Source organism: Macaca fascicularis, chromosome 2, assembly GCF_037993035.2.
Source record: "Macaca fascicularis isolate 582-1 chromosome 2, T2T-MFA8v1.1".
NCBI classification, from domain to species: domain Eukaryota; kingdom Metazoa; phylum Chordata; class Mammalia; order Primates; family Cercopithecidae; genus Macaca; species Macaca fascicularis.
This window is the reverse complement of record NC_088376.1, coordinates 131,475,060-131,489,358: the sequence shown is the minus strand read 5'-3', so window position 1 is coordinate 131,489,358 and position 14,299 is coordinate 131,475,060. Positions and strand designations below refer to the sequence as shown.

The 14,299-nt window shown below is 39.3% G+C and overlaps 1 protein-coding gene across 3 annotated transcripts in view; it reads right to left on the bottom strand.

Moving 5' to 3' along the window:
- Positions 1-14,299, bottom strand: part of TAFA1 (TAFA chemokine like family member 1) — a 558,244-nt gene that overhangs the window by 134,238 nt on the left and 409,707 nt on the right. For 2 of the 3 annotated variants that reach the window (XM_005547566.5, XM_045385899.3), the window contains exon 3: positions 1,763-1,903. In XM_005547566.5, the coding sequence (XP_005547623.1) occupies positions 1,763-1,903 (141 nt within the window). The remainder of the gene's footprint in view (positions 1-1,762; positions 1,904-14,299) is intronic. The other variant, XM_005547567.5, reaches the window with a different exon arrangement.

The following is a 14,299-nucleotide window of genomic DNA, read 5'->3' as shown; positions in this document are numbered from 1 at the left end:
CCTCGGTTTCTACATGTTGAAAATGGTAGAGAAAAATGAATCTCCTTATGCTAATCAGTTTCCATGGTGCCCCCCAATGATCCCTGCCTGCTGGTCTTCCAGCCCTTGTAGTCTACCACCACAATGAATAGGGGCTGGTGGGTATAACCTGTAGGATATTGTGGAAATAACAAAGTGTAACTTCTGAGGTGATGTATAAAGGCTTCTGTATTGTTTTCTTGGATTACTCACTCTGAGGGAAGCCAGCTACTTCAAGCTTTTTACACCAAGATTTTATGAGAGGGTGTTCACAAGGCAAGGAACCAAGACCACCTCCCAATAGCCATGTGAACAAGCCTTCTTAAAACCATTCTGCCATGTCAGTCTAACCTTCAGATCTTGACTGCAACCACATGAGATGCTCTAAGCCAGAACCTCATAAGTTTAATTCGTGACCCACAGAAACTACGACATAATATTTTCTGTCTTAAGCTGTTAAGTTTTGGGATCTGTTATATCGCAATAAAGAAAACATATACTGCTTTGTCGAATTGTTGGAAGGATTAAATAAAATAATGCATGAGAAGTGTTTAGCACAGGGTTTGACCCATACTGAGGACTCAGGACAATTATATTTATTCATCAGTTTTTCTGGAGCACCCAGAGTGGTACCTGGCATATAGTAAGTGCTCATTAAATATGTGTTGAATGAATGTTAGGTGTTGCTATATTTATTATCATTATCACCATCATCATTCTCTATAGCCTCAGTCCAAAATCATTTCCCAAATGAGCTGGACCTTCAAGTTTCTTGACCTAAAAAAAATTCCTTTACCCTAATTTGCTCTAAAAAAATTTCAAAATAAAGCTATTTGAAACCCCAGAACCCAGAAGTTTAGTTCATTTTGTGCTGCTATAATGGAATCTGAGACTGAGTACTTTATAATGAATAGAAATTTATCAGCTCACAGTGCCAAAGGCTAGGAAGTACAAGATCAAGGCATCAGGTAAGGGTCTTCTTGCCGCATCATCACATGATGAAAGACAGAAAGGCAAGTGTGCAAGAGAAGTATACACTTACCCTTTTATATTAGCATTAGTTCTACCCATAAGGGCAGGCTCCCTGATATGACTTGGATTTATGTTCCTGTCCAAATCTCATGTCAAATTGTAATCCCCAGTGTTGGAACAGGGGCCTGGTGAGAGGTGCCTGGCTCATGGAGGCAGACTTCCCCCTTGCTGTTCTTACGATAGTGAGTGAGTTCTCACAAAATCTTGTTGTTTAGAATTGTGTAGTACCTCCTCCTTTGCTCTCTTCCTCCTTTCTTGGCCATGTAAGACCTGCTTGCTTCTGCTTTACTTTCTGCCATGATTGAAAGTTTCCTGGGGCCTCCGTAGCCATGCTTCCTGTACAGCCTGTGGAGCCATGAGCCAAATAAGCTTCTTTTCTTTATAAATTACCCAGTCTCAGGTATTTCCTTATAGCAGTGTGAGAATGGACTAATACAGTTCCTCACAGCCCAACCACCTCCCGAAGGCCCCACCTCTCAATGCTGCAATGGCAAGCAAATTTCAACATGGATTTTTTTGGGGAAAAAACATTGAAATCATAGCACCAGAGAAAAAAGAATTTAAACTCTGCTGAGGCTGGCAATTGTATAACTTTTTAACACTTTGGATGCACCTTCTTCATTATCTGGAACCATAGCAGATAAAATGAGAAATTACATTATGTACAGTGAAGACCATATGAACTTTTCAAGAGGTAAAGCCAGGTACCTACCGTCGACACAGGAAGGCCGGTTTCTTGTTGTTCCAGCCACTTTTCCAGGTAGACAGGAACACTTTACTGTTTGTGACCTCTCCTCAATGCGATTCTTGTTACAACATCGGTGTGCTGCTATCACTTCACACGTCCCTCCTTCTGGCAAGAGAGAAAGAACAGGGACACTGATTAGAAATAACTCAGTGACTATTCGAGCCTCTGGGAGTACATGTAGAGAGGTTGAGGAAAGTAACTGAAATTATAGAAACAGTTTCCATGAAATATAATTACAAAAGGACTCTCTTCTACTATATGTAATCACAGAGAGGACAGTGCTGTACTTCCAAAGCAACAAAGAATACCAATGGATAGCCCTCAAGATGTGGCAATTCTGGGCTGTAGGTATTGAGAGGCAGTAAAGCAATGAATGCCTGGAACTAACACACCTAATAAAGATGCTGCCTGATTTAAATGCATATTTTGGGAGCCATCTTTTGTGTTATCATCAGATTTAAGATTCTCTGAGCTCTCTCTATTGACAACTGACACTCCAGTGATACAGAAGCTACAGTGCCAGAAAAACTGCCCAGAAATCAGCTCTCCTTTCCATTGCCTGCCTACTTCAAGGGGGCTAAATAGAAAATCTATTCGGGATATATTTCCCAAATCTAGACTTCATCCACAAATGAAAGAAAGAATTGCTTGAGAAAATGGGTAGGTGCTTTAAACAATGTCTCAAACTGCAGGCCTGGTCATATAGCTTGACTTAATTGTAACAGTTCATCCATGCATTCATCAGAATGTATTGGCAAACTAATGTGTGTCACCCTCCACTAGGTTCTTAGCAGGTGAACTGCCAGCTCCGTGTAAAGGTTGATAAGCATCCAAGTGGGTCTTTCTGGCCTACAGGAAATCAGCTAAGCCAGATCTCTAGGGACACATAAAAGATACACCAAGTGACCAGAAAGCAGGAGTCAACTTTCTCAACATCAAGTTTGGAGTTCAGAATAGACCCGGTCCACTTAGGATTCTTGGCATTTAGGATGCAGTTGGCAAAAATTCACCAAGCATTTGTTAAGCAACCTCTATATACAAATTACTGTGTGATAAACTATATGGATGATAATACATCCTCTGTACCCAGAGGATACATATGGACACTTCGAAAACATTGTAAAAAAGAAAAGGAGGGAGAAAGGAAGGAGAGAAGACTTAAGAGACAGCTTCATGCTTTCATCCTGTCCTCTGAGAACTGTGTAATGCAGCGATCCTCAGTGCAGTGGTGGCGAGGTGTGACGCTGCTCCCGCCTCGCTAGTAATAGCTGGCCAGTTTGGAGATATTTCTGATTGTCATCACTGGTTGGAGCACACTGCTACTTGTATCTTTCAGGAAGGAAGCAGGGCTATGTTAAACATCCCACAATGCCCAGGATGGCCTCCCATAGAAACAATGATCTGGCCTAAAAGATCAATATTGTGAAGATGTCGAGAAACCCTGGCCTAACATGGAAGAAACACAAGAGTCTCTGATTTTGAGTAAACTAATTATGTTTCTCTCCATGGGAGGGAAGAGTTCAGGCTTTCACATCAGCCTCTTTTAGTTTGAATCTCAGCTCTGTCACTTACTGAATGCCTTAGTTTCCTCACCTGTAAAATGGGAATAATAGTAACACCTGTATCACAGGGTTGTGTGAGTAAAAACAGAGAGAACACATGTAAAAGGGTTAGTGCTGAGCCTGACACATGGTAAAGAGTCTGTATATGCTTCCTATAATAAGAATACCAGAGTGACTGGATATTATTCATATCTTTGTAGGTGCCAACAAAGGTATAAATTTATATCTTTGGTGCCAACAAAGATATAAATAACACACTTTCTGTCTTAGAGGGATTGAAAATATGGTTTCTCCCGGAATACTCACTCCTACCTCCCATCCCTCCAACCTCCTCACTCTGACATAAATGATTTTACCAGTTAACTCTCCTTAGAGCTCAACTCAAAGGTCAGTTCCTTAGAGAATGTTCCTCACTTCCACCATTGTTCATTCTATTAGCACCCTACACATTTCCTGTGTGTAGTTGTTCATGTCTGTGCCCTAGCCAAACTGTAAGCTTGATTGGGGTCAAGGTCATCGCTTGTCTCCTCACAGCAATGAATGGGAATTTTTGGAACAAAGGACTGGTGTGGTACAGGTATTTCTCTAGGGCAACCACCTTGGTAAGCTGTGTACAGGAGGAGTTGGAGAAGTACAAGGTAGCGAAGGAGAAGAAATAAATGGCTCTTGCAAAACACTGAGTAGAAGAAAGAAGGCTGCAACTTGCTCATGGAAGAGTGCCTTACTATCTCCACATGCACAACACTGGGATTCGAGTTAATGGAATAGGGCTAATCATATATTACACTCTTTAACTCAGACACCTGCAATCATGTCACTTTAGCTTATAATTGTCAGCTACAAATACCCTCAGTCAAGTCAGTAATAGCTAGTTCAACACTTCACGAAAATGCCACTAATTTTAACATCACCTCTTGGCTCTAATACAAGAGTGGAGCAATATTTATGATTGAAAATGGCACAAGGCACATGAAAGCTCTCAGGATGTATTTGGAATCTCATATGATTTACAGTCAAGTCAACGGACACAATGACAGACATACCAGATTGCCTGAGTTACTGCACTGAGTTAAATAATACTGACAACAAGGTGGGCACTGAAGGGCCAAAGCCTGTCCCTCATGGCACTGCTGTCAATGAGAAAAAGGAATGCTTCTCTGCCACTCTTTGAACTCGCTGCTATTTCTGGAGCTCTGATTCGGATGCTGGATGCTGTATTAATTATACACATTCCAGCAATGTTACAAGGTATTGTCCCCACATTACACATGAGAAGCTGAAGCTCAGAGGGGTTGAATAACTTGCCCAGAATCACGTAAGTGTGACCCCAGTCTACTAGATCCCAAAACTCGTGCTTTTTGCATCTTTTCACAAGTGATTATTCCTTGTGGTTGAAAAACTTCCAAGAAAAAGTTTGACACTTGGCTTAGAAAGGTTATCAAGGTTGAATATCCGAGCCACCCCTCCTCCCCACATTGTGACTGTGACCTTATTCGTTTTGTTTGTTTGTTTTGAGATGGCGTTTCCCTCCTGTTGCCCAGGCTGGAGTGCAATGGCGCGATCTCGGCTCACTGCAACCTTTGCCTCCCAGGTGCAAGTGATTCTCCTGCCTCAGCCTCCTGAGTAGCTGGGGTTACAGACATGCACCACCATGCCCAGCTAATTTTTTTGTATTTTTAGTAGAGACAGGGTTTCTCCATTTTGGTCAGGATGGTCTCGAACTCCCGACATCGGGTGATCCACCAACATCAGATGATCCCGACATCAGGTGATGGGCCCTTCCAAAGTGCTGGGATTATAGGCATGAGCCACCACTCCTGGCCGATTTGTTATGATTCTCTCTTTTCTTCCCTTTCCTCCATGGACACTGTTTTGACAGTTACTGCATGAGCACCCTAGGCACGTACCCCGTGAGGGTCACTGTATCACCTGAGACACACTCCCAACAGATCTCTGGCTCACCCACTCCCCACTCCATCATTGCTCAAATGTCACTTAATAAGAGGCACACTTGACACCTGTCTACTCAAAATAAATCATACTCCCCTTAGCCAGTATTCATGAGCTCCCTTGCTTTATGTCCCCTCACTCCCCTGCCCCCAACACCTGTAACTTTCAAACACAGTATATAATTTTCTCATGACATTATTGTCCATGTGTCCCACTGGAAATCAAACTCCTCCGGAACATGGATTCTTATTGTTTTATGTATTCAACAATGTGTGGAATATTATCATCAAGGTTTAAAATGTGCTTTTAACACATATTTTATTTAATTTTCAAAGCAGTTCAAAGATGGAGGTAGAACTATTATTATTTCAGTTTTCTAGAGATGATACAGACTTAGAGCAAGCAATATAGCCATGCAACCAATGGTAATAATAATAGTATTAAAGAAATTAATCATTTATTGAGTTTTTCCTATGTGCCCAATACCATAATAAACACATCACAAATATTTATTTCATAGGAGAAGCAACTGCGACCAAGAGTGACTTAGAAACTTGCCCATGTTTCAACCTACAGAATGGGAGAAAATTTTTACAATCTACCCATCTGACAAAGGGCTAAGATCCAGAATCTACAAAGAAATTAAACAAATTTACAAGAAAAAATCAACCCCATCAAAAAGTGGGCAAAGGATATGAACAGACACTTCTCAAAAGAAGACATTTATGCAGCCAACAGACACATGAAAAAATGCTCATCATCACTGGCCATCAGAGAAATGTAAATCGAAACCACAATGAGATACTATCTCATACCAGTTAGAATGGTGCTCATTAAAAAGTCAGGAAACAACAGATGCTGGAGAGGATGTGGAGAAATAGAAATGCTTTTACACTGTTGGTGGGACTGTAAAGTAGTTCAACCATTGTGGAAGACAGTATGGCCATTCCTCAAGGATCTAGAACTAGAAATACCATTTGACCCAGCCATCCCATTACTCGGCATATAACCAAAGGATTACAAATCATGCTGCTATAAAGATACATGCACATGTATGTTTATTGCAGCACTATTCACAATAGCAAAGACTTGGAACCAAAAATTTCCATCAATGATAGACTGGATTAAGAAAATGTGGCATGTGTACACCATGGAATACTATGCAGCCATAAAAAAGTATGAGTTTATGTACTTTGTAGGGACTTGGATGCAGCTGGAAACCATCATTCTGAACAAAGTATCACAAGGACAGAAAACCAAACACCGCATGTTCTCACTCATAGCTGGGAATTGAACAATGAGAACACCTGGACACAGGATGGGGAACATCACACACCAGGGCCTGTCATGGGGTGGGGGGAAGGGGGAGGGATAGCATTAGGAGATATACCTAATATAAATGATGAGTTAACGGGTGCAGCACACCAATATGGCACAAGTATACATATGTAACAAACCTGCACGTTGTGCACATGTACCCTAGAACTTAAAGTATAATAATAATAAAAAAGAATATCCAAACAAATTTAAAATGCAAAAAGAAAACGAAACTTGCCCATGTTTTACCTAGCAAGGAGCCAATAGCATTGAGACCAGAACCCAGACCCTCATCCCATATACAGTGCTCTTTCCCCTGTCCCACCCTCACATACATGATGTCATTTCCTTGAAAAAGGGAGAAAAGCTTGGTAACTGGGAAATGACGAATGCTCCATTTTCATTAAAGACTTGTATATAAAGTCAATGACCCCAGGGCATATCTTCCTTAGATGCACAGATGGTGGCTTTGCACACAGGAGGCCAGGAAGGTGTTGCTCTAAATAACAGGCTTGTCGGTTTTGACAAGTTGAACTATGGCCTCAATTACACATGGTGCTCAGGTACACTGGCGCAGAGCCCAGAACTAGGTCTTGGTGGACACAGTGGAACCCCACAGGACCCCAACAGTTGGAAGATCTGATTGGCCCATCATACCTAAATCTCATTCCCAAAGTTTATGTTGTGACAGATCTAGCCACAGTCAAATGGAGCAATTTAATCTTTCAATCTATCCTGCCCATGGAAGCCTGGACTTGTATTAAAAAACTAAAAATATTAGCTCTTTGGCAGGAAAATTCACACTTACATAACTTTGCTCTGAAGATACATTTTGTGGGGCTTTATGGATTATCCAAGGGGGCTCAGTTACCTCCACTCTAAGAAAGGAGATAAGCTATTTTTAAAATTCAGTATAATAATCTATTCTTCACAGAGATTCTTCTGCTAATGAAAAAGTGAAATCAATCATACTTAGGTGATTATCAGCTATCTAAAGGAAGTATTAAATGACAAATATTTGATTGATACATTATTAACTAAAGGCTAGGCTTTATTCACAGATTCTTTTAGCTTTTACATAATATACTTTCCTGTTTCAGGGTCCCATCAAAGATACCACATTACATTCAGATGGGTAGATGAATGAACAAAATGAAAAATGAATAACAAATCTGTCATGGATTTCTGAATGATCAAATGATATGGAACCTAACCGAGAGGGGTGTATGCCTTTGGTATAGCAGAGTATATATACAGAGTATAGTAAGCTTGTAAAATACACACCTTCCCCCATTCCTATGTGTTTTTCACTTCTTGGCTATATCAAGAGCTCACCTTTACTTGGGTCCACCCATGATACAGTGAGAAGGTGATCAAATTCTATCAGGATATAAAAGGACATAAAATTCCTATTATAACCACAGAGATAAAATTTTTCAAGACTCCCTCAGACAAAAAGGTTCTACTTATCTACTGCCCCCATCAGCTGGCTTCTTGGAAAAGGAGAAAGGAAACCAAAATGTTCCCCAGAGTTGCTCTCAATGAAAGGGAAGAGTTAAGTTTGTCATACCCTTTCTGGAAATTAGAAAATGTCCATTTTAATCCAATGTATCTGCATTTTAAGGTTTACCTTGTGAACTATCCTTTCAAACTTAAGTGCCAAGGTCATTTCAAACTGATAATATTTGTCATTGAAATGTCTTTCAGACTTTTCCTTGGTGTCAATGCCTATCCATTTCTAAATTTCATCTCAATCCAAGTCAAAATGATTTCAAGATGATCTATGGTTTCTCAAAGCTAAGTCATCTAAGTGCTTCCTTAGAAAATGCAGCTTCCTTTCTTTTTTTTTGCTTATGGAAAATAGCCTCTCTCTTGGATTTCACCCAGGATCTGTAGATCTAAAAAATAAGACAGATGAAGTAACCTATCATCTAATGGCAGAGGATGTAGAATAAAGAACAGGCTAGTATGGAGGTTAATTGTACTACTCAGATTTTCCAGATTATTGTTTCTGTTATCAGTTAATCTGCAGAAAACACATATCTAAAATATCTATAAAATTATTCCAAACCCCTAAATCTAGCATTATAAGGGATCCCATTGTTCTTTCCAATTAGGAGGTAAATGCTGTAATTATCTGGCTAATGCACACTGATCTGAAAAATTTGGATGTGTTAAATGTACTCTGCTTTCCAGTTCTCTTTCTGCCACAAATCTTCAAAACAGTGGTCTTTCTTCTCATTCATTTTGCTCATGTTGACCCAGGTATTAACGAGAAGGTCCCCTGCAAAAAAAAAAAGCTCCATGGGGCATCTCTCTAGTTTCCCATCTGCTCTTTTCTCTTGGGTTTATCAGAGCCCTGAATACATTATCAAACCATTTTTAACAGGAAAAGAAAGTTTCTAATATCCAAAAAAGAGAAAAAGATAGCATTTCAAGACTATTTCTGGCAGCAGCAACTCTGAGCTGGAGAAGTTAAAAAAATGCCGAGTCCAATATGCTCCTAGCAATGATCCCTTCTTCCCAACTCAATGCATCACTGTCTTGACCTATACAAGTGAGGAAACAAGGAAGATAAATTGCTAAGGATAATGTTTCTTTTAAAAGGAGTCCCCACTGGTGACAATTATGTGTCATGATGGAAAGGGAAGAAGAGGTTAGGAATGACTGGCAGGCAGATGAGTAAAAGCTTGACAACTGGCATCATAAGCCAGGGTTTGCCCCCAGATTGGATATTTAATAGAAATAGCTCATACCAACCAACTGGATCACTCTGGGCTACAAACTGGGTCAACTTTTTAGAATGGACACCTATGGGAATTTGCAAATGTCCGATCTTTTTCATCTGCCAGGGAATTGGACATTCAGTAGTATCTTTTGCTGTTGGTGATTGTATTAGTCTGTTTTCACACTGCTGTAAAGATACCACCTGAGACTGGGTAATTTACCAATAAAAGAGGTTTAACTGACTCACAGTTCCGCGTGACTTGGGAGACCTCAGGAAACTTATAATCATGGTAGAGTGTGAAGGGAAAGCAAGTACCTTCTAAAAATGTGGCAGGAGAGAGAATGCTGGGGAAACGGCCACTTTTAAAATCATCAGATTTTATGAGAACTCCCCCACCATCATGAGAAGAGCATGGGGGAAACCACCCTCATGATCCAGTCACCTCCAGGCAGCTCCCTCTCTCGACATGTGGGATTACAATTCGAGATGTGATTTGGGTGGGGACATAGTGCCAAACCATATCTATCAGTGGTTTCATGTCCAAGACAAAGCATAGCCAAACAATTTAAAATTATCACAACAGCAGGTTTTCTGGGAAAGAAGAAACGATGCTAAGTGGGTAGTGTAAATTGGAATAGAGAAAATTGCTTTAAAAATAAAAAGAGAGGGAATGTAAACCTAAGCCTTGTACATGTACATGTATGTGGGTATTGCTGTGGTGGTCTTCCTGAACCATACTCTGAGATATATTCTCCTGTGTATGATCCTACATCTCCTACATAATTCTTGTACAATAATATTTACAGTGTGCATGATTTTGATTTTTTAAAAATAATGTATTGCTTTTCCTATAAAGAGGAAGGACAACATTTTTTTTTTTTCCTGTTTTACCACTATCCCAGTACTAAGCTTGAAATCTGGCACTTGTTTGGTCTGTATATAGTTGTTGAATGAACCTTTTCCTCAGAGACTCACTTTTGACCCCCATTATATGTCCTCTTAGCAAGCTGAACTTTTGTTTTTCAGCATGACTCCTAACTGGAATTACGGGCTTGTTGTCTAGCCTGTTTGGCTGGGCACTCTATGCTGGCAGGAGGACCACATCTTGTTTAATTCTTTATCTCTTGTGCCTGGAATAATAGTGGGCAGTCACACATTTACTAAATTATTAAATGACTGAATGATGAAAGGAAGGAAGGAAGGAAAGAAAGAGAGGGAGGGAAGAATAGATGGAATGTAAAGGGAAAGAAAAGGAAAATAGAAAGGAAAAGGTAGAAGAAGAAAGATAGAATATATAAATTAATCCTCTTTTGGGAACTTCTTCTGAACATCCATTATGTGGATATTTTCACAAAGATGAATTTGAATAAGTGTAGCTTTTGCAAATATGAGAACTTCCAATATACCTTCTAGAGAAATCAACTTGGGATTTTGGTTTGGGATGGTGTCAAAACATACAAAGGAAAAACTTTTTACTCTAAGTGAAATAGCTTTAAAATGAAATAGCAATTAAAAGTAACTGTGAGGAAACTTCAGTTCCCGTTAATAGGCCAGGATATATGCTTATAGCCAAAGGCAACTTTTGGAGAAAATGAATAAACCATATTTAAGGAATGTTAAGACTGACATGATTATTAGAATCCTTGCCTTTCCACTTTATTACAAATGGTTCCTTTCTTTAAAAGCTGTAATATGTAAGAAAAATCACAAATTTTTTTCAGAGTCACTTTTACAGGACTTCTTGATCAAGGTTTTATAAATAGCTTTTTTGGAATTCATTGTAGTGGGTGTCAGAAATGCATATTTAAGACTGTGTTTAAAGTGCTTTATTGACCCAATGGACTGGAAGGAAGCCCTGAGTGTCTTTGTCTGTAAATCATTGACAAGAGAGACACTAATGGATCTTTAAGCATGTTTTGGTTGAAGAGGGCAAAATAGCTGCTTGATTTGTTTATGCTTGTGATTAAACAAATTCCCATCCATTCTCTCCCAGGGTCCTTGGGTATGTAGAGGAAAAAGGTAGGAAAACGGAAGAAATTCTGGGCAGGACAACAATGTTTGAAGCAGGGTAGCATAATGGATAGGATCACAGATTCCAGAGCCAGGCTGCAGAAACAAGTCCTGGGTCTGCTGCTTCCTATTATTTTTCATTCCATATTTCAAGGTTCTCATCTGTAGAATGTGGATGACAGCATCATGTTTACAGGGTTGTTTTAAGAGCTACACTATTGCCTAGCTGAGTCAATGGTCTTGGTTTAAGAATAGGGTTGAGGGAGATCCAAAGGGGATTTAGGTCAAGAATACTGCATCCTATAGTGAATAGTAGACACATTATAGCCATTTTTCTAAGCCTTATTTCATTTCAATTCTTGTCCTAATCACAGTAGAACACAACTTATTTATTTTAGATGTTAGCTCAGGGAACCTGAAGGGCATTGATGCTGTGATTCAGTTTCCAGAGACTAACATTGACATCCAGGGTGAATGCCCTGGATTGCAATAGTTGCAATAATTCTTATACTTAACAGGTATACGAATTAAATAAATATAGGCAAAGTGATTATAATAATACCTGGTTCAGAGTAGGCATGAAAATTTACTCTGATATTACTAATACTATTGAAGTTATCATCTTTGACCAGGTCCTAATTGTTGGTGGGAAAAATATAACTCTTATTTTTTCCCTTTTTCCACCAATATGGACTACTCCTCACTCTTATCTTTCTACTCTCATTCCAAGCTATCACGGAGAAACTACATTTAGGCATCATTATCTCCCCGAAATAAAATTGCTAAAAGTAAGGTAATACCACAATCAACTCAACACCCATCCACTAGATTTCTTCATTTTTTTAAAAGAAGAAAATGGCTTATACAATGGATATGTTGAAATTCTACTGTACAAATAATTTTTAGTAACTGGTCTACCCCCATGGAAATACATTTTACCCAAAGGTGCACCAATGAGGTTACAAGAAGACACTTGATTCCTTACTGCTTTTTACATATTGTGGAACTTTTACTCTTTCCCAACAAGGATGCGTCAGAGAGCATGAGGAAAGGGAACCCTTGTAATGGAGTGGACATCAGACTGCCTTTGGGCTACTCTCAGATCTGCCTTCAAATTTTTGTTAAAATAAGCCTGAGGATATATCTTCGTTTTTCTATTCTCTGTCCTCAAATTTGCTTGCTTGATGTAGACTTTCCTTCAATCATTCCAAATTAATGCAATCTCAGAAATGAAACAACTGAAGGGGAAGTTTCTACCTCAAAGTGGGGCATTCACCCTGAATGTCAATATAAGTCTCTGGAAACTGAATCACAGCTTCCCTGAGCCAACATCTAAAATGAATAAGTTGTATTCTACTATGACTGGGACAAGAATTGAAGTGAAATAGGGCTTAGAAAAACAGCTATATCTACGTTCATTTTAGGGTGCAATATTCTTGACTTAAATCCCCTTTGGATCTCCCTCGACCCTATTCTTAAACCGAGACCATTGGCCCAGCTAGGCAATAGTTGATCAGGCTTTCCTTCACCATTGCTATCCTTTAAGGCTGAGAATGACATGGAAACAATTTCTAGAACAGACATAGGCCATGCTATTTTATATGAATAACTCCTCTGGCTATACTAATTTTTCTAAAATTATGTAACACACTGACATAAAAGACTAAATATACTAATATATAATATAATTCTGAATAATTAACATCACTTTGGTTACTAGCCGGATGATTTGGAGCAAGTTGTAACCTCTAAGCCCTTGTCCCTCTAAGCAAAATGCCTAAATTTAATGGATACTGTGAGCATTACAGATTGTATATGAAAAGTAATTAAGAAATCGAGCAGCACATAGTAGGTATATTATAAATAAGGGCTGCCATTCTCCTTGTTATTAATATAAAAATTGAAACCCAATTTCAAAGACAACACAGGAGGAGGATGAAAGGGTAGAATTCTGAAAGGTTGGAAAATGGAGTCATTTGCCTTTTAGGTTCCAGGTTCCAAAGACCCCAAATTTCTGAGCTGTTCCTGCAATGGCAAGTGGCCTAATGTGCTCTTTCCATTGCATACTCACTTTGTCTAGTCTTTTTGTTTTTTTGAGATAGGGTCTCACTCCATTGCCTAGCTTGGAGTACAGTGACATGATCACAGCTCACTACAGCCTTAACCTCCCAGGCTCAACTGATCCTCCCACCTCAGCCTCCTGAGTAGCTGGAACTGCAAGCACATGCCACTGTGTTTGGCTAATGTTTTGATTTGTATTTTTGTAGAGATGGGTGTCACCCTTTGTACTCTCTATGTATTACTCCTAGCTTATAAACCATGCTGGTCTCGATCTCCTAGTTTCAAGCAATCCTTCCGTTCTCAAGTGATCCTCCCACCTCGACCTCCCAAAATGCTGGAATTACAGGTTTAAGCCACTACGCCTGGCCTCACTTTGTCTACTCCTACCTCTTTATTCATTTTTGTTCTCTGTTTCTTTATAACATATTTAATGATATACAAGCAGGAATACATGCTGAGAAAGAAGCCCAACAATAATTGTTAACTTCTTTTTATTCTCTTAAAATGAGATACTTCCATTATTGTTCACAGATAAATGTTAAAAGGAACATGGGTGGTGATTATACACAAACTCCTTTATGAAGATATAAAGGTACAGTCAACAAAATAAAGCAGACACTGCAATATGAAGACTCCAAATCCATCACTTCTAAACCATAACTATTTTATGATATTTCTTTTCTCCAGCTAAATGAAAAAAAATGCCATGGAACAACATTTTTGAATTGGCTGAGAAGTGAAGATGAGAAGATCAAGACAAAATCTGAGATATTCAAGGAAGAAGTGGCCGTTAAATACTGTCCACTTTAGGGCCAGATGCCCGTCAGTGGGCCCTCTTGCTGAGCCATAAACTGATCTCAAACTGCAAATCAC